Source organism: Colobus angolensis, unplaced genomic scaffold (genome assembly GCF_000951035.1).
Source record: "Colobus angolensis palliatus isolate OR3802 unplaced genomic scaffold, Cang.pa_1.0 Scaffold85, whole genome shotgun sequence".
NCBI classification, from domain to species: Eukaryota; Metazoa; Chordata; class Mammalia; order Primates; family Cercopithecidae; genus Colobus; species Colobus angolensis.
The window spans coordinates 7,187,639-7,212,078 of NW_012122376.1; the positions used below are offsets into that span (position 1 = coordinate 7,187,639).

Consider the following 24,440-nt stretch of genomic DNA (forward strand, 5'->3'; position numbering starts at 1 on the left):
TCTGTTGCTTCCAAGTTTTGACAGTTGCAAATGAAGCTGCTATAGACGTCTTTGTGCAGGTTTTTGTGTGGACACAGTTTTCAGTTACTTTGGGTAAATGTTAAGGAGTGTGATTGCTGGATTATGTGGGAAGAGTGTGTTTAGATTTGTAGGAAGCCACCAAGCTGCCGTCCAAAGTGGCTGCACCGTTTTGCATTCCCACCAGCAAGGAATGAGAGTTCCTGTTGCTCCATATCATTCGATGTGCCCAGTGTTCTGGATTTTGGCCATTCTGATAGGTGTGTAATGGTATTTTGTTGTTTTAATTTAAATTTCTCTGATGACAGATGATGCAAAGCATCTTTTAATATGATTAATTGCCATCCATATATCTTCTTTGGTGAGAGGTCTGTTAAGGCCGTTGGCCCATTTTTTTAATTAGGTTGTTTGTTTTCTTACTGTCGAGTTATAAGAGTTCTTTGTATATCTTGGATAACAGTCCTTTATTACATCTCTTTTGCAAATAGTTTCTCCCCCAACCTGTGGCTTGCCTTTTCATTCTCTTGACAGTGTCTCTTGCAGAGCAGAAAGTTTTAAGTTTCATGTAGTCAAGTTTTTTCTTTTATGGATGGTGCCTTTGGTATTATATCTAAAATGTCATCATCCAACCCAAAATCATCCAGATTTTCTCCTGTGTTACCTCCTAGGATTATTATAGTTTTGTATTTTGTATTTATGTGTGTAATCTATTTTAAGTTAATTTTTGTGAAGGATGTTAGGTGTGTGTATGGATTCACTTTTTAGCCTGTGGTGGTTCTGGCACTATTTGTTGAAAATACTTTTTGTTTTCTGTTCTTTTTTTTTTTTTCTTGAGATGGGAGTTTCGTTCTTGTTGCCCAGGCTGGAGTGCAATGGTGCGATCTCAGCTCACCCCAGTCCCCGCCTCCTGGGTTCAAGCAATTCTCCTGCTTCAGCTTCCCAAGTAGCTGGGATTACAGGTACATGCTACCGCACCCCGCTAATTTTGTATTTTTAGTGGAGACGGGGTTTCTCCATGTTGATCAGGCTGGTCTGGAACTCCTAGCCTCAGGTGATCTGCCCACCTCGGCCTCCCAAAGTGCTGGGATTACAGGTGTGAGGCCCTGCGCCTGGCCTGTCTTTTAGCTTTTTAAAGGAAAAAGATAAAACAGATATTGGTAGGTACCTCGGATAAATGAGTTACTTAAGTGAAGATTTAGATTTGTCCCTGAATCTCCTAGCAGCTTGGGCAAAAGGGAAATATTTTGGTTGATGCAGTTTTTACTTTTTGTCAAGAGGAAGCTTAGGGCAGTGGTTCTCAAAGTGAAGTTCCTGGACCAGCAGCATCAGCATCACCTGAGAACTCCCTGGAAATGCAGATTGTCAGATTCCTCCTCAGTCCCACTGCCTTAGAAACTCTGGGGGTGATTCTGCTTCACACTGAAATGTGAGAGCCACTGGCTTAGAATTTGCACATGGAGGTCTGCCCCGAATGGGAGCTTACCGTTAGCGGTCTTGTTCGTAAAACAGTGGATAATAAGGTGAGTGGAAGTATCTTCTGTGATTTGTACCAGCTTTCTAAAGAGGTTATCATTATTATTTAACAAAAAGCACTGATACAGTGGAGCACGTCACTCACTTCTTTTGGCCAGTGGCTCTGGCATGAAGCTGGAGACAAAGATGCTGAAGGCCCGCCCTAGACAGGCTCTGAGCTGGTTGCTGGTTCCATCCGTGCCACTGATAACCCGATCAGGTGGAGGGAGTATTTATTCTTGCTTTACTGATTAGAAAATTGTGGCTCAGCAAGCAAAAGCAGAGCTGCGTTTCAGTCGTAGGCCTGTTGCATGAGAGCATCCTAGGGTCACGATATGGGTGGAGTGAGAATGCTTGTACAGGTGTTTACAGCTCTCAAGTTTTACTGTATGTGGGTGTCCTCGCTGTGGACTGAGACATCAGATTCTGTCAGGGTGGTTTTTGGATGCCTGGGGAACTGTGTTGTCCTGGTGGTCAGGTACCTGCCTAACAGCAGGTTACTGTGAAACCATGTGAAGCAATAAAATGCAACAGCAAGGTATGGATTACGTGACAGGCAGGCTGAGTGGTTCAGAAGGATTATGTGCTGTGGCCCTTATGCTTTGCCTTATGAACACTGTTCCTAACTGCCCAGCGCCCACGCAGAAGGACCAGGGGGTAGAGCGCCCATGTGATGAATGCCAACCAACAGTGTACTTGCCATGCCTTCACCTTGCAAGCAGGGTTCTTTTGTAATTAGCTCTCAAATGACACCAACTCTGCCCCCGAAATGGGTGCTCTGCAGTGATTAAGGGCTAGTGTTAGCTGTACCAGGGAGATACTGCTGTGAGGAGGTGCCTCTGTTTGGTGTCTGTGAAACACTAGATGCTATTTAAAGTGATAGCAGTTCTTAGCTGGCTACTTGGCCTCTGCCATCTGTTAGTGTGATTAGGCTGGTCTGATTCACAGGTGCAGCCTGGGGCGGCTGAGATTAAGCAGCTGTGGCCTGTGTGGACAGAGGAATGCCATGGCCGGGGTAATTGGCAAGGCAGGAAAGGGGACGTTGCCATTAAAACAATTTTTTGCCACCTCAAGTGTCAAATGCCTGACCCGATTAATAGGGAAAATTGCAGAAGCACCAAATTCTTTGCATTTTCAGCCACCTGGAAAACACTCATGTGTCCACATTGATTTCTTTGGTGCCTTCTCATTGTCTGGAAATGCCACTGGGGTATGTTTGAATGTTCTTCTTTAGGAACTTTGACAAATGATGCTCCAGTGACCCGGTGTTGATGGTGACATTTTTGGGCTTTTTTCATTTTTTTTTTCTTTCTCCTTTTGGATTGAGACATTGAAAATTTAGTTCTGTATCTTCCAGTTGGAAAAATATATTGCAGGTCATTTCTTCTGCTGATATGCTAGATTATTGATCTAATTTTGGTGGTTAATATAAGAAGGCAAGCTCAGCTGCCTGCTAGAGTTCTTTTTAGATTCTGTACAAAGTACAAAAAGCTTGGACACCAAATACAATGGCAAAAATAACAATCAGGAATTAAAGATCGGGCGCAGTGGCTCACAGATGTAATCCCAGCACTTTGGAAGGCTGAGGTGGGCGGATCACAAGGTCAGGAGTTCGAGACCAGCCTGGCCAATATGGTGAAACCCTGTCTCTACCAAAAATATAAAAATTAGCCGAGCTTGGTGGCGGGCGCCTGTAGTCCCAGCTACTTAGGAAACTGAGGCAGGAGAATCGCTTGGACCCAGGAGGTGGAGGTTGCAGTGAGCTGAAATCGTGCCACCACACTCCAGCCTGGGCGACAAAGCAAGACTCTGTCTCAAAAAAAAAAAAAAATCTATCTCTATATCTCTGTCTATCTATCTATCTCTATCTATGTATTTTAAGTTGATTTCTTCATCACAGATGTGCAGGGCATTTGCTGGTCATATTTTAGCAGCTGACTAGCTGATGACCTCACACGGTACCAGCACTAGATGTTTCCAAGTGGAACAGTCCTGTGATGTCATTACAAGCCTGGCTGCCAGGAAATAATGCTGTTACATATGCCCCTCGGTGCAACACATTTTCTCCAGAAAGAAAGTTGCAATTTCAAATGCTAATTTTTGAAATGCATCCAGGTTGAGGGTTTTGAAAGGTTAAGAATGTATCCTTTTGCATAGAAAAGCATGAGTTAACTAGTTCTTGCCTTCCCTAATACTAGGTGTGTTGATGGGTTATCTGGCAGCCACTAGGTAGATACATATACCCATTTGTTCGAGGGATTTTTATTGTCTCCAGCTTGTGTTTCGGTGATTAATGTTTCTGAAGAGCTTGAGACTTAGTTTTGAGAAGATCATGATTGACGAAAAGTTCAGGTCCGTTGCTTAACTCGAAGGAAGTGATGGAGAAACAGCTGTATCAAGACTCTTGCTGTTAAAGTGGTTCTTTCTCTCGAGTGATGCGAGACAAAGTGATTTTCTATTTTGGTTTCATTCCTGTTGAGACCTGCAGATGCCCACACTCCATGTCAGGGAGAAAGGCTATTTTTTTTGGAAGTAACTAGGGAAAATGAAGGTAGTTAGCCTGAGATCCCAAACTCATTTCATTGATTAGCCTGCCGATAACAGTTCAAAGTCACCTTTGTTCTAATTGGGATTTTTACTTGGTAGAGATCTTAAGTTGGTAACCGCAGGCTTCTTAGTTGTGTTGAAGTTTCTAGGAATTGAAAAGAACAATAGCAACAACAACAGCAACAAAAAACCCACACAGGCTTCGCAAATTTTTGGAAATTCCCTTTGTAATGAAAACATCATCAATAAGTTGGTTTGGGCCAGCCCAGCAGCTCGCGCCTGTAATCCTAGCTAGTTGGGAGGCCGAAGCAGGAGGATTGTGTGTACCCAGGAGTTTGAGACTAGCCTGGGCAACATAGCAAGACCCCATCTCTACAAAAAATAAAAAATTAGCCAGGTGTGGTGTCTCATGCCTGTAGTCATGGTTACTCGGGAGGCTGAGGTGGGAGGATCACCTGAACCCAGGAGATCAAGGCTGTAGTGAGCCGTGGTCATACCGCTGCAGTGCAACCTGGGCAACACAGCAAGACCCTGTCTCTTAAAAGAAAAGGCTGGTTTTGGTATTTTATCGCAAAGACTGGTGATGAGGTTCCATCCAATAGTTGGACTGAATATCTTTCTCAGTCTCCTCCTTGGTTAAACAGTGCAGCCAATGATTGGAGAAGTTTCCTTTGAAGGCAGATCTTGGCAATTCCCATGGGCTAACCGGTCTGCTCGTGGGCTCAGTTCTTTCACTTGTGGTTAACTTGCTTGGTTTTTAAAACATATATTTCTGATTGAATGCCTGGCTGGTTAGCAAGTTTTTAATGAGAGTTCTCAAATAAAGCCACAGACACACCCCCTCATAATCATATCCTCACTCACATCTCCATGTTTTGTTAGATTTGTTTTCTCTTAGTTTATACCAAACCGAAAACAGAACTGCAGGATAGTGGGGAGCTCTGAGACATTTTTCCCCTGTCAGGAGTCAAGGCATTCAAATGTCCTGATTAGTGATATTTTTAAAAGCCCTAATTATAGACTCGAGACAGAGGCTTTAGTGGGACTTTAGAGAGTTTGTGAGACTTAATCTAGGAGCTGAAACAGGCTGTGTTTTTAAAATTTTTTGCATCCATAAAAATGCAGTTGGCAGTCATCAGTGGCCGCTGCTCACATAAATCTTGAACTTTTGACTTAATTACCATGGGAGAGTTCAAAGGGCAGGCTGGAATGGTTGAAGGAACACTGTTTAGGGAGCTGGAGATGGGCCTGGCCTCAGCCCGGCCTCTGGCTGTGTGACCTTGATCAAATCACTTAACCTTTCTGGATGACATTGATCACATCAGTCGTTGGACCAGATGGTCACTGAGGTCTCTTTTGGTACAGCCTGGTAATATGATTCCATGTTTCTCCTTTAAATCATTGGGCTGTGTTCTCTCTTTTTTTGGTTCCAGAGAGAGAGAGAGAGAAGATTATAAACCTTAGATGTCAGCGTTCGATGTGTAAGGGTTTTGGTGGGGCAGGCCCAGCAGACTATGATTTCTGATTAAGTTTAAATTGCAGGGTCAAAAGAAATCATATAATCCTACCATTTGTTGATAGAATCAATACCTGCCTAGCACATGGATACCTGGAAAGTATGTTCGAACTGGGAGGGACCTTAATCAGTGCAACTACTTCATTTTAATAGCTAAAGCTTTTAATAGTCATCCATCTGTCTGTCCGTTCATCCATCTATCCATCCATTCATCCATCCATCCATCCATCCATCCATCCATCCATCCATCCATCCATCCAATAAACGCTTGAGTGCCTACCCCATAGGCTGAAGACAACTCCAGCTGTACCCTCCAGGTGCCCTACTCTTGTTGGTCAGCATCAGAAGGAATATTTTTCAGTACAGAGAAACTGATGTTAGAAGCACGCATCTATCACAAAGAAGGGGCCCCAAGAAAGAATGATAACTTGGCTCTGGGGTGGGAATGTTAAAGGCTGTGTTGGAGTCCTTTAAGGGAAGTTTCTGTGCGTTTATAAATCTCTCTGTAACCCATTGCATCTTAAAAGACTTCTGTTGTCTTAAAGTAAAATTCTACTTACTTAATATTATTACTTATATGCAATAACAGTTACAGTGTAGAAAATGGTAATGAGTAGGTATGCTATACGCTGGTGATGGGATGTGATTGTGGCTAGGTTTGACTGTTCCTTTAATCAGCTCATTCTTAGTATTTAATGATTAGGAGAACATCATTCTCGTGGTATCTATCACATCAGAAGCTCTAAGGATGTCAGAGCCAAAGGTACTATACCTATCATCGGGATTAATTGGTTTCCTTTATAGGTGGTTTAGTGTCATTCATTTTGAATGCCATTGGACGTTTATACCACACATCTCTATTAGTTGACTTTAAGCCCACTCTTCATACACCTCTAAGGTATATAAAGTTCAGGGAAACTCATGTGCCCTTGGCTTGCAGATTCATTTGATTGATTGATTGAGACAGAGTTTTGCTGTTGTCGCCCAGGCTGGAGTGCAATGGCATGATCTCGGTTCACTGCAAGCTCTGCCTCCTGGGTTCAAGCGATTCTCCTGCCTCAGCCTCGTGAGTAGCTGGGACTATAGCCATGCGTCACCACGTCCAGCTAATTTTTGTATTTTTAGTAGAGACAGGGTTTCACCATGTTGGTCAGGCTGGTCTTGAACTCCTGACCTCGGGTGATCTGCCTGCCTCGGCCCCCAGAGTGCTGGGATTGCAGGCGTGAGCCACTGCACCTGGACTGCAGATTCGTTTTAGATAGGATTGTTGAGTGAACATCCCTGTTGAGCATCTACTATGGACAAGGCTGATCTCGGCTTTGGTAGATCTTTAATTTGGTACATGAGTTCCTTCTCCAGATGAGAGTTGTTAAAGCTGTTCATGAGCCTTGGTATAAAAGGGGCTTCCTTAGGTAGAGGAGCCTGTCCTAGGTGCCTGGATGGTGTTTGTCTCCAGCTGCTTTGCAGTTCTTGGGAAGCCCTGGCATTTCCATGTGTGGCCTTTCCAACTGCGAAAACATACAGAGGACACCAGGCTGCTGATGAGGGAAACGCAGTAAGGCTATCTTATAGTATTATTATTTTTCTAGATCTTACAGATTCTTCAAGGTTCACATAAAGCTAGTGTATTTCAGGAAGAGCTATTGTGTAAAATTATAAAAGAGTTCTGGCCAGGCACGGTGGCTCACACCTGTAATCCCAGCGCTTTGGGAGACCGAGGCAGGCAGATCACAAGGTCAGGAGATTGAGACCATCCTGGCTAACACGGTCTCTACCACAAAAAAAAAAAAAAAAATTAGCCGGGCATGGTGGCGGGTGCCTGTAGTCCCAACTACTCGGGAGGCCGAGGCAGGAGAATGGCGTGAACCCGGGAGGTGGAGCTTGCAGTGAGCGGAGATTGTACCACTGCACTCCAGCCTGGGCAACAGAGCGAGACGCTGTCTCAAAGAAAAAAAAAGACTTCCTCCCCTCCCGTATCAAGTTCATTAAACCTATTTGTGAGCTTGACATTTCAAGAGAGGCTGTGTGCTGGTGTGATGTTAGCAGTCACCAGGGTGGGGCTGGTCACACAGGGGAGCCTGGGCGGAGGGTTGTGCCTGGATTTTTTATGGTGCCCCCCGACCTTGGATCTCTGAGACTTAGATGAGCACCCCTGTGCCCATATCCTGCTGTACGGCTGTGTCTCTGTTTTGCAGAAGCAGATTTTATAGGTGTAGCTTTGATGATTGAAATATCACCCCAGGGAAGTGGCTACCTGCCAGAAATTCCAGCAAAATTATTTCACCTTAGTCCTTAAATCACTCCTGAGGCACCAAGACAAAGGTGCGGGTTGCCCGTGTGCTGTTGCTGTTGCCGCAGGTCAGGCCTGCATAGGTGCACGTGGTCTGGGGCGGTCCCTGTGCTGTTACAGTCTCACCCATGGCTTGGCCCAGTGAGGGCAGAAAAGAACAACATTCCTAGTTCCTTCAGCTAAATCCCACTTTTTTTTAGGGAACATAAAAATCATGCCTAATGGTATGTAAGCACATATCTGTTGATTTCTTTTATGTAAAAAGGAAAAGACATTCCACAGGATCAGCTCAGTAGTAATTGATGCGATCTGAAAGAGTTACTGCATTAATATTTAGCTAATTCTTATGAATAGGCTATTGTATTTACTTAAACAAATGACATGAGTGCAGACACCTGACAGCATGAGGTATGCTTTCCATTTAGGTCAGATTTGTAAACGTCTTTGTGTAGTGACAAAGCTCATTATTTGTTTTGTGCTCTCAATGGTTTCTTTTTAGTGACTGTGGCTGTGCATGGATTTTTCTAAGTAGAAGCTTTTAAAATGAAAGATTGTTGAAACTGTTTCAGTATATGCCAGGCCCTGAGAGTCTTGTGATGAATAGGAATCAAGTACTACCTGGTGAACCTTCAAAAGAATAGGTGCGTTTATAGGCATTCAACACCCAAAGCCAAATGGCTACCCAGGTTGCAAATGCAACTGGATTCAAACGAAAGAATTCGGTCCCTGTTCCTTTTTTCTTCTCCTTCCTCTTCTTCCCTCCCAGCTTCTATAGTTTTGCCCCTCTTCCCACTGTTTTAGCATCATATGGATGCACCTAAATCCCATCACTCTGACACTTAGATAAGCACAGGGATAAAGATAGAGCATGCCCTTGTAAAGAAATCTCAGCCCTACCTTTGACAACAGGTTTCAAGAGCAAGCGTGAAGGCTAATTGGGGTAGGTGTTTGGATGCAATCATTTCAATTCCTAATTGTATCCTGGGAGTCTGGCTGCTAAGTGAAGGGGATCCTTATCCCCCAGGGGCTGTGCTCTACACCCATAGAATAGAGGAGACTTCTAAATATGCATCAGAGACAAAGTCCCTGCCTAGGGCCATTTTGCCTTGGGTTTGTGAAGTGTGTGTGCTGTTGTTCAGTCTAGTCTTCATCAGAAATAAGCACAGTTATGAATTAGCCTTCCAGAATGTTCAAGGTCCTGTTGGTGGCTGTTTCAGAGGAATACAGGGATTTTGGTTACCACTTTGCTAAGACAGAAACATATATGTGAAAGGTTAAATTGCCGTACGGTAGAGGTTCTGGACAGGAAAAAAGGAGGACATGTGCCTTGACCCAGGCTGACTTTCCCAGACTTTAGCCTTAAACATCAGAATGGTGGAAGGTTCGATTACCTCATGGATAAGCTGCATCTTCCTAGCAGTGGAGAGTAGGGTTGAAGACAGTGGGCTCTGGCATCAGGCTGATGTAGTTCAAATCCTGGCTGCACCTCTTCCAAGCTTCATGGCTTTTGGCAGGTTACGTAACTTCTCTGTGCCTCAGTTTCCCCACTTGGAAGCCAAGATTATGATAGTGCCTTTCTCATTGAATTGGTGTGAAGATTAATGTGTTGACATGTGAAAACACTTTGAGCAGTGCTTGGCAAAGCAGAGGCTTTCAGTCAGTAGTAGTCATTAGCCACTATTAGCAGGCATGAAGAATTTACAGTGGTATTCTGGCTTGAGGTTGTGGCTTTTATTTAGATAAAATACACTTTGCTTGGTGATTTAAAACTTTTTTCTTGAGTTTAAAAAGTCACTTGTATTTATGACTTTCAGGGATATTTGGAGGGCATAACTTTAACATATTTAATTGGTAGCTTCCTCTTAAGTTATCATTAGTGGGGTAGTAGGGTTATGGTATTCATAACCACCATTGGAAATAATTTTTTTAAATAAAAAAGTTAATGTGTGTTTAGTGATACAGTTTTTGTTTGTCTGTTTGTATATAAGTTCTGAGAACTGTATGAATGCCTCTCTGGCTTATTTTATTATATTAGAATGAGAATTTATACTATTGATTGCCCTTTAAAATAAGGCACCAGTGGATAAGTTGATAGGGCTTTTGAGGACAACTTGTTTTTAACTAGTGTGTGTATGTGACCATTTAATAGGTGTGGCAATCCAAAATGATATATTTTTGGAGGACTTAGCTGTCGCAGTTGTGTACGTTGTTCATATGTATATAAAGTAGCATTTTAAAACATGATTTGGCGTGAAGTGATTTTCTGGCATCAAGAACAAGAGAGAGAAGGGGCCTCAAACACTTTTTTTTTTCCCCCCCTGTTAGTAGACAGGAACCGTCCCTCTCTGGGACCTTCTGCTCAGCCAGCTGGATTAGACTTCTGAAAATGTTTTCCAAATGTAAATATTACCCAAAGATTTTAAAAATAGCTTATCATTTACATGCAAAGCGAAATGATCTAACCTGTTTGGAGTTTACTCATGGAGGGGAAGCTGTCCATCGGTATACATTCTAATATTGTTTTCCAAAACAGGAGCACCTTACTGGACCAACACAGAAAAGATGGAAAAGCGGCTCCATGCTGTGCCTGCGGCCAACACTGTCAAGTTTCGCTGCCCAGCGGGGGGTAACCCAACACCAACCATGCGGTGGCTGAAAAACGGGAAGGAGTTTAAGCAGGAGCATCGCATTGGAGGCTACAAGGTAGAATTATGCTTTCAGAACATCACATTTCTTGCATTTTTGTTTATTTATTTATGTATTTTTGAGATGGAGTTTCTCTCTGTCACCCGGCTGGAGTGCAGTGGCGTGATCTTGGTTCACTGCAACCTCTACCTCCCAGGTTCAAGCTATTCTCCTGCCTCAGCCTCCCGAGTAGCTGGGACTACAGACGCCCACCACCACACCTGGCTAATTTTTTGTACCTTTAGCAGAGACAGGGTTTCACCGTGTTATCTAGGATGGTCTTGATCTCCTGATCTTGTGATCCGCCTGCCTCAGCCTCCCAAAGTGCTGGGATTACAGGTGTGAGCCACCATGCCCCGCCCTACATTTTTGTTTATCTTTTTAAAGTGCTCAAAAGTTAGCAGAAATTAGAAGGAATACTTTAACAACAATCAATAATTGTCACAATTGCCCATGTCAGGGTTTGATATTAACAGAAAATATTACCCTGGACTTGCATGTAATTTTAAAGTACAATTCCCTTTGTGTTGTTCTTCATATGAGGAGAGTTTAATAACAGAAGGGTCGAAAGTTGAGAGTCTGTTTTCTATATGCTTTATAGTGTATAAAACTAAAACGGGTGTGGAATTTGAGAAGCATCAGTATAGTTTCCCTGTCAGAGCAGGATTGCATGAATAGTGAGGGGACTTGGATTAGAGACTGGGGTATGAAATATGAAGCATTAAGGGAGAGTGCATGGAGATGACAGCAGCAATCTGCTGTCCTCCTTGAAGGATTCTGAAGTGCCCATCACACAATGCCATGAAATTTAGTCTCATCACTCCCTAGGGAGTTTGAAATTGGCAGCTGTCTCCCTGCAGATGCCTGTGCATGCTCCTTCTAGCCTTTATTCATCCACTTAGCAGACTTTGAGCACCCTGTGTGCCAGACAGCCTCCTGGGCTCTGGGGAGATGAGAGGGTGAGGGATGGCTCCAGTTCTGAGGGGCTCCTAGTCCAGTCTTGGAGGGGAGGCAGAGGAGAACTCTGGCAACAGGAGGGACACAGGTTTGGTTGAAGTTGTAGGAACATGTTGCATCCCATGGATGTGCAGATATTGGCTATTTGGAAGAATAAGGAGAAAGGAGGTCAGGAAAGGATTCAGGTCTGAGTTGGAAGGAGAGGTGTCTCAGAAAGAGAGATGGAATTTCCAAATTATTTAGTATGGAAGGAGAGAACTGTAATAATTGAGCGTATGAAGAGGACTGAAGGAATGATGAAATTCTCTGATGCATTTGGAACATAAGTGGGCATATTAGTTACCTGTTGCTGCATAATAAATTGCCCCAAGGTATGGTAGCTTTAAGCAACATTTACCACCTCACTGTTTCCTGGGTCAGGAATGAAGGTGTGGCTTAGCTGGATCTTCCGTCTCCAGCTGTCTCACAGGACTGTAAACAAGGAAGGGTTGAGGCTGAGGTCTCATCGGAAGGATTAATTGGGGGAAGGAACTGCTCATGTGGTTGCTGTTAGGATTCACTTCCTTGCAGAGGGCCTCAGTTCCTCACTGACTGTTGACTGGGGGCTGCCCACTGTTCCATGCCACGTGGGCCCCTTCATAGGGCAGCTGCTGTCATCAGAGCAAAGGAGAAGCCAGAGAGAGAGAGAGAGAGAGAGAGAGAGAGAGAGAATGAGAGCAGGATCACAGAAGTCACAGCCTTTTGTAGCCCAGTGTTGGCAGGGACAGCCACCACTTTTGCTTTTTTCCATTATTAAGCAAGACCCTAGGGAGGAGTTTGCCCAAGGACCTGAATGCCAGGAGACGTGGGGATCACTGGAACCCATCTGGGAAAATTGACGGTGGGAGGAATAGAAGATGCTCTTTAGCTCAGACCTCAGGTCCTTTAGAGCCAGGTGGGGAGGATTCCTCAGCAGCAGCAGTGGGACGTCCAGGACTGTGTCTCACGTGTCTTTAACACACCAGCATCATTTAACTCCATCATTACTGTGGGTAAATGAGCCTCCTTTCCGCCTAAAGATGCCCTGGAGCCCTTTTCTGAAATCCCATAGACAGTTATTCATCTTTAAAGGATTATTTGCTTCTGCAAAAGTTTTTGCCTTTTTAACACTTCGAAATTAACATCTAGAGGCTAAAATTCAGGGGAAAATGGGGACTGCCTATGAGTAAGTTTCTAGTAACGCATGGTGGGCAGTGAACATGTGAAACAGCTATGAGGTGGATCTGCTAGCAGCTGGGTACTGTTGAAGCTTGGAAGTAGAAATGCTTTGGTTGGTTTTCACAACTCCTACTTGGTGGTGGAAGCAAGAGGCAGGGGGGTGATTTGTCCTTCTGTTCTTAGTTCAGTCCTTAGACCAGATACGATGAGATTGAAAGGTTGGCCCTTTTAAAAGAAATCTTTTTGAAAAAAGAAAAAAAAAAGTGAAGGATTTCATGGGGGGATGCTGGTTAGAAAGGAAGAGTTAAACGGCCCCTGGGATTGTTTTTAACCACCAAATGCTTTCTGAAACTCACATAATTGATGCAGTTCCAATGATTTATTTAAATACAATCTGAGTATGAGAATGGTGGTCAAAATCCTGGTGGTTAACTAATTTCGTCAATTAAGACAGCCTTGTAAATAAGTACAAAGAGGAGCTGATGAGGCTCCAGAGACCCCTGGGCTCAAAATAAATGGAACCGACATCATTACTATGGGGAAGGAGCTTTTTGCAAATCTGAATTAGTGATTACAAATATGCTAAGAGACTAACAGGGCCTAATGAGAAAATGCTGCTTGATTTTTAACAGGTGCAGTTCAGTGTTAATTACTGATGCCAACATTCTGCTAGATGGAGAGCACCTATGTTCTAAAAGCAAAATGAGGACTCTCAGCAGAAAGCCTTTAGCCTGCCCCTGTTTAGTGCAGATGACCAGAGTGATTTTGTTGTGTCACGTTGTGCCGTTTTTGGAGGGAAAAAGAAATGGAATTTCAGTGTGCGGGACAAAAACCTAAAATACATTTTGCTTTACCAAAAAAAAAAAAAAAAAAAAAAAGGCCAAAAGCAGAAGAAGACCACACCTTTGGATACAGTGTGCTGGCATGGTCCTCACCCTTATGGTTCTCTGGTGGAGAAAGGCTGTGGCTGTGGGGTGGGGTGGCCTGGAAGATTGGCCCACTAGTTGCAGAAGTGGTCAGCCTAGGTTAATCAAGGGCTTTTCACAACAGCAGTGGCATTGAACGTTCATTTTAGAGATGCCAGAAACTCTTAGAAATTCCGTTGAGTCCCAAGGGCTTCTGGGGCTTGAAAAGGAAAGACATATTTCTCATCTCCTGGGAAGGTTCCTTTAGTTACTTAAGGCATCATCTTTGCTACTGTGTTAAGCCAACCCCAGGTCCCGGAGTCACTGGAGCTCAAAGAGGCTCATTCCCACCTGTGGGCCTCCCCGATGGGGAACTCCCTGGCTGGCTGTGGCCTGCTCTTGCCTCGGAGAGTCCTTACTGGGGCCTGACCAGGGCAGACTTTGGGGGGAATGGTCCCTGGTGTTGGGTTTTCCCTCTGATATTTTTTTCATTACCTACGTAATCTTAAAGAAATGTGCCTCTGGGTTGGGCGCAGTGGCAGTGTAATCCCAGTGCTTTGGGAGGCTGAGGCAGGAGGATCATTTGAGGCCAGGAGCACAAGACCAACTTAGGCAACATAGTGAGACCCCCATTTCTGCAAAAAGTTTAAACCATTACCTGCGCGTGGTAGTACTCACCTGTAGTTCCAGCTACTCAAGCAGCTGAGGTGGGAGGATTGCTTGAGCCCAGGAGTTTGGGGCTGCAGTGAGCCTTGACTGTGTCTCCGCAGTTCAGCCTGGATGATAGAGCAAGACTCTGTCAACAAAAAAAAAAAAAAAAAAGAAAATGAAAAAAGAAAAGATAAAAAAGAGGTACCTTTGAACATTTGACTTGAGGGAACTGTATTGTCATTTTCATTCCTCACCACTTCTCCAAAAGCAAAGAGACCTAATTGAAACTCAGAGGGCCTGACATCTAACTGATCTGTTCCTGACTCCTGTCCATTTGCCACTTTGCTTTATTTTATTTTTATTTTTTGAGATTGAGTTTTGCCCTTGTTGCCCAGGCTGGAGTGCATTGGCATGATCTCGGCTCACTGCAATCTCTGCCTCCTGGGTTCAAGCAATTTTCCTGCCTCAGCCTCCCAAGTAGCTGGGATTACAGGTGCCCACCACCACGCCCAGCTAATTTTGTACTTTTTGTAGAGACGGGGTTTCACCATGTTGGTCATACTGGTCTAGAACTCCTGACCTCAAGTAGTCCACCCTCCTTGGCCTCCCAAAGTGGTTGGGATTACAGGCGTGAGCTACCACACCTGGACCATTTGCCAGTTTATTTAATGAAGAAGCAAAATGTCAAGTTTTCCAAGATACATTTTTCCAGAAAGCAAAGACCTGAAAAGCTTCTTCAAACAAATGTGTGTTATTTCTGCAATTTTTCTTTTTCCTTTATAAATCTACTCATTCCATAAACTATGATTGCGCTTTGGTGGCCTGTCCATCTCATTCTTTCTACCTGTTTATGGATCAGGCACCTTGGCCCCGTCCCCTGCATTACAGCTTGTTTTGAAATGGCATGCATGTGTGGTCAATACAGGGAGGAGGGAAGATAAAAAAAAGAAAAACAAAACAAAGTCAAAGAGAATTATGAAATGGGACAGAAAGCTCATTTTCATTCGAATGACCAGTAGAACGATTTGGTATTCTGCAGTTCAGTGTTGTTTATCAGAGAACCCATGTTGAGCCATCCTTAGGTGATTGAGAATCAAATTATTATTTTTAAAGTATGTGAGCAAAGTCTTGCTGGATGTTATTAATGTGTGATTGATATTATAGTAAAGCTGGACTTGAATCGTAACTCTATCTCTCTAATCATACTTATTCCTGGGCTTTTACATCAGTCTTGGCCATGGGCACATTTTTTCAGCTCTCTGTGCCTCAGAATTCCCTGCTTTAAAATTAGAAGATTGGGTAAATAATCCTGATCCCTTCAGGCTCTGAGAACTGTAATTTAATAGCATCACCATCATGTAGCATCAGCCATTTCTCTTCTTAAACAAAAGCACAGATTTTTTTTTTTTAAATAATTAAAAAAAATTTTTTTTTATGGCTAGATATTTCACAGGGCTCAGGACAGTTATTGCAATTCAATGCTGAAAAGCAAGAAGCTGGCTGAGATAATTAATAGACCACCTCAGTTCTCACCTCCTTCTTAGGTAATGATTTAGGCATAGGGGATTCTTGAAAACCATCTTTTATGCCACTTCGAAGTGCCTAAGAACACAGACCAAGAGAGACTGCAGGAGAGAGGGCTCATTCAAGGTGACTGTGAAATTGGCACAAAAAGCCGGGCGCGGTGGCTCAAGCCTGTAATCCCAGCACTTTGGGAGGCCGAGACGGGCGGATCACGAGATCAGGAGATCGAGACCATCCTGGCCAACACTGTGAAACCCCGTCTCTACTAAAAAATACAAAATACTAGCCGGGCGAGGTGGCAGGCGCCTGTAGTCCCAGCTACTCGGGAGGCTGAGGCAGGAGAATGGCGTCAACCCGGGAGGCGGAGCTTGCAGTGCGCTGAGATTCAGCCACTGCACTCCAGCCCGGGCGACAGAGTGAGACTCCGTCTCAAAAAAAAAAAAAAAAAAGAGAAATTGGCACAAAAGCCCTCAGCACCAGGTATTACAGGGGTTCAGGTTCCCCTGGAACCCCTCAGCAGAGAGTAAAGCATTATTGAGCATGAACCAAGTATATTTCAGATCTCAGAAAAGATGATTTTAAAAACTTTTATTATAATCACTACTAAACTGGTTGTTTTGAAGCATAGGTTAATTAGATTTACATTTTCTAGGTTAGTTACTTAGATGTCATTTTAAAGACTTTTTGATGCAAATGTTATGCTTAATCTACAAGTATGTTTAGGGGGAGAAATCATGACTAATGTACTTATCAGCATGTTTATACTTTACGGAGATTTTTTGCAGCGAAGACATTTCAGCTTTAATCCCAGATCAAGCGGTGTTTGATGAGGACACAGGCATATGTTGGTATTAACCAACGTTTATGGACTGCTCCCCTGCATCGTGACTTTCCAGGTGCCTCCCATGGAGCAAGTTGCTCAGTCCTTCCACAGCCCAAAGAGGCAGACACTGTTATTTTGCCCTTTTTCATTTGAGGGCTTGTCCTACACCTACCTCATAGGTCGCACAGCTGCCATTTGGACCCAGGTGGTTTTGCACCAGAATTTATGCTCTCGCTAAACTGCTTTCTTCAAACGTAGTTCCATGTTTTGTGAAAACACTGTCGTTGTTGAACGAGAAACATAACGAAAGTAATGGCTCCCCAAAAGCATGCAAAGGTCTAGCCCAAGGTATACTCTTGAGAGCAAAGTTGGGGATATGATGCTGTTCTTCCAACTTCCAAGACCTCTGTGGGTTATTTATTTGTTTATTTTTGAGACAGAGTCCCTCTCATGTTGCCCAGGCTGGAGTGCAGTGGTACGAACATGGCTCAGTGCAGTCTTGACCTCCTGAGTTCAAGTGCTCCTCCTGCCTCAGCCTCCTGTGTAGCTAGGACCACAGGTGCATGGCCCGACATTTGGCTAAGTTTTAAATTTTTTGCAGAGACGGGGGTCTCACTTCGTTGCCTAGGCTGGCCTCGAACGCATAGGCTCAAGCGATCCTCCCGCCTCAACCTCCCAAAGTGTTGGAATTACAGGCTTGAGACACTGTGCCCAGCTGGTTATGAGGTTTTTACATTTATTGTGGTAATATGTGCATAACATAAAATCTGCCATTTAAGTCATTATCAAGTTTAGTAGGCGTTAATTACATTCACAGTATTGTGTAACCATCACCACTATTTTCAACACGTTTTCATCTCCTCCAAACAGAAACTTTGTACCCATTAAGCAGTAAGTACTCATTTCCCCTCCCCCACTGCACCTGGTAACCTCTAACCTACTTTTTGTGTCTATGAATTTGCCTATTCTGTGTATCTTATATAAGTGAAATCAGGATATTTTTCCTTTGGTGTCTGGCTTATTTCACTTAACGAAGGTCCATCCATATTGTATCATGAATCAAAACTTCATTCCTTTTTATGGCTGAATTATATTCCATTGTATGGATATACCACATTTTGTTCATTCATCTGCTGATGATCACTTGGGTTGCCTCTACCTTTTGACTATTGTGAATAATGTAGCAATTGGTGTACAAGTGTCTGTCCCAGTCCTTGCTATAAGTTTCTCTGGTATATACCTAGGAGTGGAATTGCAGGACCATATGGCATTTGTCTGTTTTGCAATAGCAAAAATGGGGAAGATCGTGACATTTTTAAAGAGCTAAGTTGAACAGGCGGTGGATGTCCTGCTGCAGCCACCTCTGCGAGTACCTACAAGCAACGGGCATCTAAGAAAACATGGCATGTTGTGATTCACTTCCCACCTCCTCTGGAGAGATCCAGTGGTTGTTTACTGAGCAGAGGGAAGAGTTTCTGCCACTGGTCCTGAGGATCAGATTGCCCGGCCTTGTTCTCTGGACACCTCCTGAAAAGCAAACTTCATCTATCAATGTTGGAGTTTAAGCATTAACAGGCGTTTGCCTCCACATCTGCATGGTGGTGAGCAACAGCAAGTACCTCTGTCCTTGACGTGCAAGCTTAGTTGGCACAAACGCTTTCAGAAAGGATGGTTTCAAGTCCCCCAGGCACCTGCTGAAAGTGGGGAGCTGGGATGGGAGAGTAAGATTTTATGTATTTTTGGTTTTTTGTTTTGTTTTGAGACAGAGTGTCACTCTGTCACCCAGGCTGGAGTACAGTGGCACGATCTCAGCTCACTGCAGCCTCTGTCTCCCAGGTTCAAGTGATTCTCTTGCCTCAGCCTCCTGAGTAGCTGGGATTACAGGCACCTGCTACTATGCCTGAGTAATTTTTATCTTTTTAGTAGAGACGGAGTTTCACCATGTTGGCCAGGCTGGCCTCGAACTCCTGGCCTCAAATGATCTGCCCGCCTTGGCCTCCCAAAGTGCTGGGATTACAGGCATGAGCCACCGTACCTGGCATATTTTTTGGATTTTAATGGCAACTCATCTGTTGAAAGAACTGATCTGTTCATGGGGTGGGTGCCTGTGTGAAGGCCGGGATTACAAGAGATTGCTGTCTTCCTGGGTAAATTGGGTGCTGGTACTGGCGGGAGAAAGGCTTGGGAATATCTTTCTGATATCACATGGACACAGTGTTCTACCTGGCACAGAGTAAAACTTTCTATCACCTTCTGGATGTTTATTCTGCTTGTTATCGAACACCTGGGTATTTGGAAATGTCTGGATTTTTTTGCAATGTGGAAGGTAAATATCCAGGTGACAGCCTGGGTCTTTAACCTTTCACCCTTCACCTTTCACTTTGGTGTTTTGGTGTCAACAAACTAAATCTACATTCCCAGTTGTCACCTGAGGGTAGCCTGGGATTTAATAGGTGTTTTGGGGGAATGAAGGTAACAGAAGAATTCCGAAAAACCTGTCTGGGCCACCTTGTGTCTTTGTGTGTTTAGGGTGTGGAATGTTCATGGAATCCGCTTTTTGTATTACACTTGGGAGTTTAGAACAGTTTGCTTCAATCTGCTTTATTTCAATATTGAAATGTTATTTTTAAAAAGTCTTTAGTGAACATGGTTTTGAAGCCCATGCTCTCCTGTTCTGTTACTGGCAGATGAAAAATAATGATGAATTCCACAAAGATTTGGCCATGAGCAGGAAAGAGAGAGTCTTGTGTTGGTTGGTGCAGAATTGCTTCCGTCTCTGGCTTTTGTGTTTGTTTTGCCAGATCCATTGGTTCTGCAGGAGGTAGCTACTATTGAATGATTATCTAAGGAGCTGTTTTATTATTTTTTTTTGTTGTGTGTGTTGAGATTTCTGTTTGTTTGAAAGGTAGAAATGAGAAAAAAGTAAACAATACCCGTAATCCCAGTGCTTAATTATAGTACATTGCTAACAATTTGGTATATTTTCTTTCTGATTTTAGCTATGTTTATAGTCAGGCTTATACTTTCAGTTCTATATGCATCTTTAGGGTGGTAAATGTGTCTGCTTTTTTTTTTTAATAAATTGGAATCATGAATTAATTGTTTTTCATTTATCAATAACTGTTTAATGACACCTTACCAGGTCTGGACATAATGCTTCATTCTTTTTTATGACTATAGACTATGCTGTTTGAATGAACAATTCATTAGTTCATACAGGATGGACTATACATTCTTAATGTCTCTCTCCTTGACAGTTTTTTGCTCTTACAAGCAGTGCTTGAAGCAGCAGTTTTGTTCATGTGCCTTGAAGTAATTGTGCTATTTTCTGTGGGCTAGCTTTCTAGAAGTAGAATTAACTGGGTCAAAAAAATGTGTGCTGCTAATTTTAATAGGTACCAGCAAGTTATTTTACACAAAGGTTTTTCTCAATTTATGTTCCCATTCTCAACTGGAATCTTTTATTTCCCTACACATTCACCAAGTACTGAATAACACTGATCCTTCTAATTTTTGTTAATCAGCTGGTGAATAACAGTGTCTCATTATTGTTTTAATTTGCATTTCCCTGATCGTTAATGAGGTTAAGCATCTTTTCATATGTTTATTGGGTATTTACATTCCCTCTTCTCTGAAAGCAAAGATGGTGTATGTGCATTTGGCCTAACTGGCAAAAGAATTGTAGCACTGAAAATCTGAGGAATTTAGAAACATGCATCGTTTATCTTACGTCATCAGAAGAGTCATTTCTTTAGGTTTATATTGAATCTCCATATGAAAATAGAGTAATGAAAAACCCCCAAGCTTTGTGCTTTTGTTTGCCATCTTTATCAAGTTATTATTGTAGTTTCTTAGCTGGCTATTAAGCAACCACTAATCAGTGGTAGGATATCCCCTACAAAAGTGTCCAGCAGTCCCACTGTTGGTGGCGTTGAAGGGCATCCATTTGGAAAATGCTACAGCTCATAAAATTTGGGTCAATAAATCAAATACTGGAGCAATGGTGTAAGAAAATAAATATTAACAGCACTGCATGGGGCAATATTGATCTAGTACCAAGATTTCTGGATGGACAGAAACACCCTGTTTGGTAATTGTGCTTCTCATTGTAAAAACATTTTACAAATGTTAACTTATTAATATTTGTAGTGCATCTCCAGGAAGTAAATATTCAGGGAGCACGTGCTCTTGAAGAGGGATCTTGTACGGAATGCCATGGCCCCAGTGAGAGACTCGAGCTGACCATATCCCCTGGGGTTAAAAAGAGGGAGCAGTGAGCCAAGCTACATAGGCCAAGATTTAATGTCTCAGCCGAGTCAGGCGATGTCCCTCCCTGTGCAGGTCAGGTTCAGCTCCATTTGGAATACTCTGTGTGCCAAATCTGGATCCAGGCACAAGAAAGACATTGACAGTTTGAATGGGGTCCAGAGACAGGCACTAGCCGTGATTAAGGGCTTATGGGCATGACATTTGAGCGGGGGCTCAAAGAACTGAATATTTACAGCAGGGATAAATGCTGGATTACATGGCTTGGCAACGTGGGGACCCATGGCTACATCCCTAAGTTACCTGCCACATGACTGGTTCCCCACAGGCAAAGAGAGAATCATTTCTGTTACCCCTGAGAGCTTGAGGTGAAGGGAGGGTCTCCTTTTGGGTCTGTGACCTTCAAGTAAAATCAAGGAGCTTAAACCTACGTGTCCCATGCTCTTAGCATAACGACACCATCGTAGCACCCAGGGATCCAAGATTTACGTAGGGAATTCTCATTGCGCTGGAAGATTTAGCATCCATATCTCCTTCTCCTCCAGAAGACACATTCTGAATGGAAGGTGCTTATCTCTTCTAAGGGGAGATGCAGTAGCATCTTGTTTGGGTCCTGTTAAGTCTATGGCTCAACCAAGAGCAGAAAGCGAGTCTTTGATGTAGAGTACAGTACAGACCCTCCACGGTCGATCAGATGCCCATAGATTCATTTTACTGCCAGACATTTTACCTGCGACAGTGAGGATCAATTTCCCATCACCAGCTCCAGGCTGTTAGACTCTGAAACAGCCTTCATAGTTGTCGGTGACTGCAGCAGCCGAGCAAAGTGACTGTCCAGAACTGTCTTAACTCACTGCTTGTACTCTGTTAAGGAGGAAAGAGGCCAACCTTCACCCAGTGATCCTTTCTAAGACTGTCGGTGATGAGCAGCGACCTGGTTTTAGAACTCAGCAGCAGTAACTCCACCCTGCAGTCATGGCTTGCACAGAACTCAATGGCTGACATGAAAATCGTGGCTCTCCAGCGTGCTCCTCGCATCTCTTAACTCTGTTGGCAGGCTAATCACTGGTGCTGCTTTGCAAAGTGGACAGCTGCTCTGCCCTCCTGTTTTTATAATGGAGTGGTTACGAGATGATTTTCTTTATTCTCTAGTTTCTTGTATCACTCATGTGCTTGCAAATGCACTGCCTGTATTCGTTTTTTACATGATTAAGCCAAAATACTTGCAGTGCCCAGGGCATGGCTCAGAAGGTCAGTTGAAATTCCTGAAATGATAGCTGAGGTTAGTAGGCCTTGACTGTTTATTTTTTCACTTCATTTCACTGGAGTGCCTTGTCCAAAACACCTATAGAGAGTGACTTGGATTCAGATAGAAATACTAAAGCCTTGAACCCTGAAGATACGAGATGTTACGTTTTGTAGTAAGGAAAACTCACACATGTTTGAACATTTGAGTCTATGGAAATATTTGAAAAGCAGGGGGAAAACATTAGAATGGCATCTCTTCGTGTATTGACAGAACCTTGGGTAGGAGTCACAGTAGCTGATTTTCACATGTGCTGCTTATCTTTGAAAAGTCTCAAGAAGTTTGTGAACAGACTGATATACAACTTGAGTTTTGTAAGGATTCATTGCTCCCATATTTGGAATTCTGGGTATTTCTCTGAGGAACATGTGTATCCTTTCAGCCACCACCAGAGATGGGAAGGGCAGACCTATGTTCCCAGCTGAAACTTCCTGAGACATCCAGACAACATCTGAGAACTATGAGCTCCTTAGGAGAAATGAATTAGCTAAGGCAGGACAGAGGTCTTGGAGCAGTGCCTGGCATACAGTAAGTGCTCACTAGTGTTAGTTCTAGATGATTCTGTGATGCCATAGAGGCTGAAGGTTCCCAGTGGATGCGCAAACTGGTAGCTCGCCTGCCCGTGGCCATTGGTACCAGGCTGGCTGGTGTTCAGGCTTCCTGGCCACTTGGCCTCTCCTGGAGGAACCCTGAAATCCACAATGGTAACAGGCCCACGCTCTACACTGCTGAATACCCCTGCACATCTGAACGTGTCAATATTTGCTTCACAGGTGTTCACCATGATGATGATGATGGTTTTCATTTCTCATGATTCTTAGTGACAGTTATCCATTTAGAATTTAGGTGGTTCTTCTATTCCTTCCTTGCCTCCTTCAGCTTCTTTTTAAATCAAGAAAGCACGGTACTTGGTATTCTGTGCTAGGATTGTTAAATAACCGCCTTTGCTTTGATCTTTTCAGGTACGAAACCAGCACTGGAGCCTCATTATGGAAAGCGTGGTCCCATCTGACAAGGGAAATTATACCTGTGTGGTGGAGAACGAATATGGGTCCATCAATCACACGTACCACCTGGATGTTGTGGGTAAGTTTGCCTCTCCTCGTGTGGCGGCTACACACCAGCCCGTTCTTGCTTGACTCGTTTGAAAGCGTGAACGTCAAGTCCTGTTTCTCCCAAAAGTTTCAGGAGAATTGGTTCATTCTTATTCTTTCTACTATCATTTTAGAAGGCTGCTTCTGTCATCTGACAATATTCTGTTTTCCAGGCAGCCAGGGTTTATGAGCTTTGCATGATCCTCATGGTTCCCAAGTGTCATCTGTGTAAAGTGGACGTGGTATGAAATGTCTGACATTCTGGAAGCTGAGATTGCTCTGAAAATGTTAACTGGGCAGGTGAAAAGGGTGCAGATGTGCTGTAGGAGACCTTTGGTTTTAAAAGAGAAGCATCATTTCCCCAACAGGGCAACTGTAGAACGCCAGCTGAAGAGTAAAGGAAAAGGTCTGAGGACTGAGCCTGTGGTTGGCTGGAAAAAGGTGAATGTTGAGGGCCCTTCACTTCCATCACAAAGTCATTAGACAGTACCAGTTCAGTGTCTGTTCCTGGCAGTTATTTCCTCTGTGCAAAGGGAACCGTGTATATGAACTTATAAATACATTTTTGTCAGAGTGCACAGATAAATAGGCCATTTTAATTAAACATTGGAGACCACCAAGCCTGTTGTCTTGGAAACTCAAATTTCTTCCCAAGTTTTGCCTGTGATGATGGGGCTTTGTTGTAACTAATGGAGAAAGGATGTTTCTCTGTCTTGGAGGATTGCTAACATATGGAACTCTACCTAAGACATATTTCACTGTTGCAGGATGGCAAGTTAAGATCCTTTCCATGTAGGGGCCATCTTTTCTCTTTCCTGTCATGTGCCATGACTTTCAACCTGCCACCATGAGCCCTTTCTTTTGGTTTGCCCTCCCTAAATGCAGATTGCTGACTTCTGCTACAGACTTAACTCAGTTCACACTCACGTTTTGCTGTAATGTGACTGTTGGTTATTCCACAAGCCCACACCACCCACTGTGCCTCTGTAAACAAAGTGTCACCTGCATCATTGCCGGTGTGTGTGTCCCTAGTATCATCTCACATGTGGGTCTCCTTCAACAAAATATCTTTGAAGAGAGAGACCCCATAGATATTGAAATTGCCCAAAAAGCCACTAACAAATAATCCAAAAGCTTGATTAACCACAT

At 43.5% G+C, this 24,440-nt stretch overlaps 1 protein-coding gene across 3 annotated transcripts in view; it reads left to right on the forward strand.

Moving 5' to 3' along the window:
- The window catches only part of FGFR2 (fibroblast growth factor receptor 2), a 119,861-nt gene that overhangs the window by 36,056 nt on the left and 59,365 nt on the right, over positions 1-24,440 (forward strand). For all 3 annotated transcript variants that reach the window (XM_011930251.1, XM_011930252.1, XM_011930250.1), the window contains 2 exons: positions 10,417-10,586; positions 23,160-23,283. In XM_011930251.1, the coding sequence (XP_011785641.1) occupies positions 10,417-10,586; positions 23,160-23,283 (294 nt within the window). The remainder of the gene's footprint in view (positions 1-10,416; positions 10,587-23,159; positions 23,284-24,440) is intronic.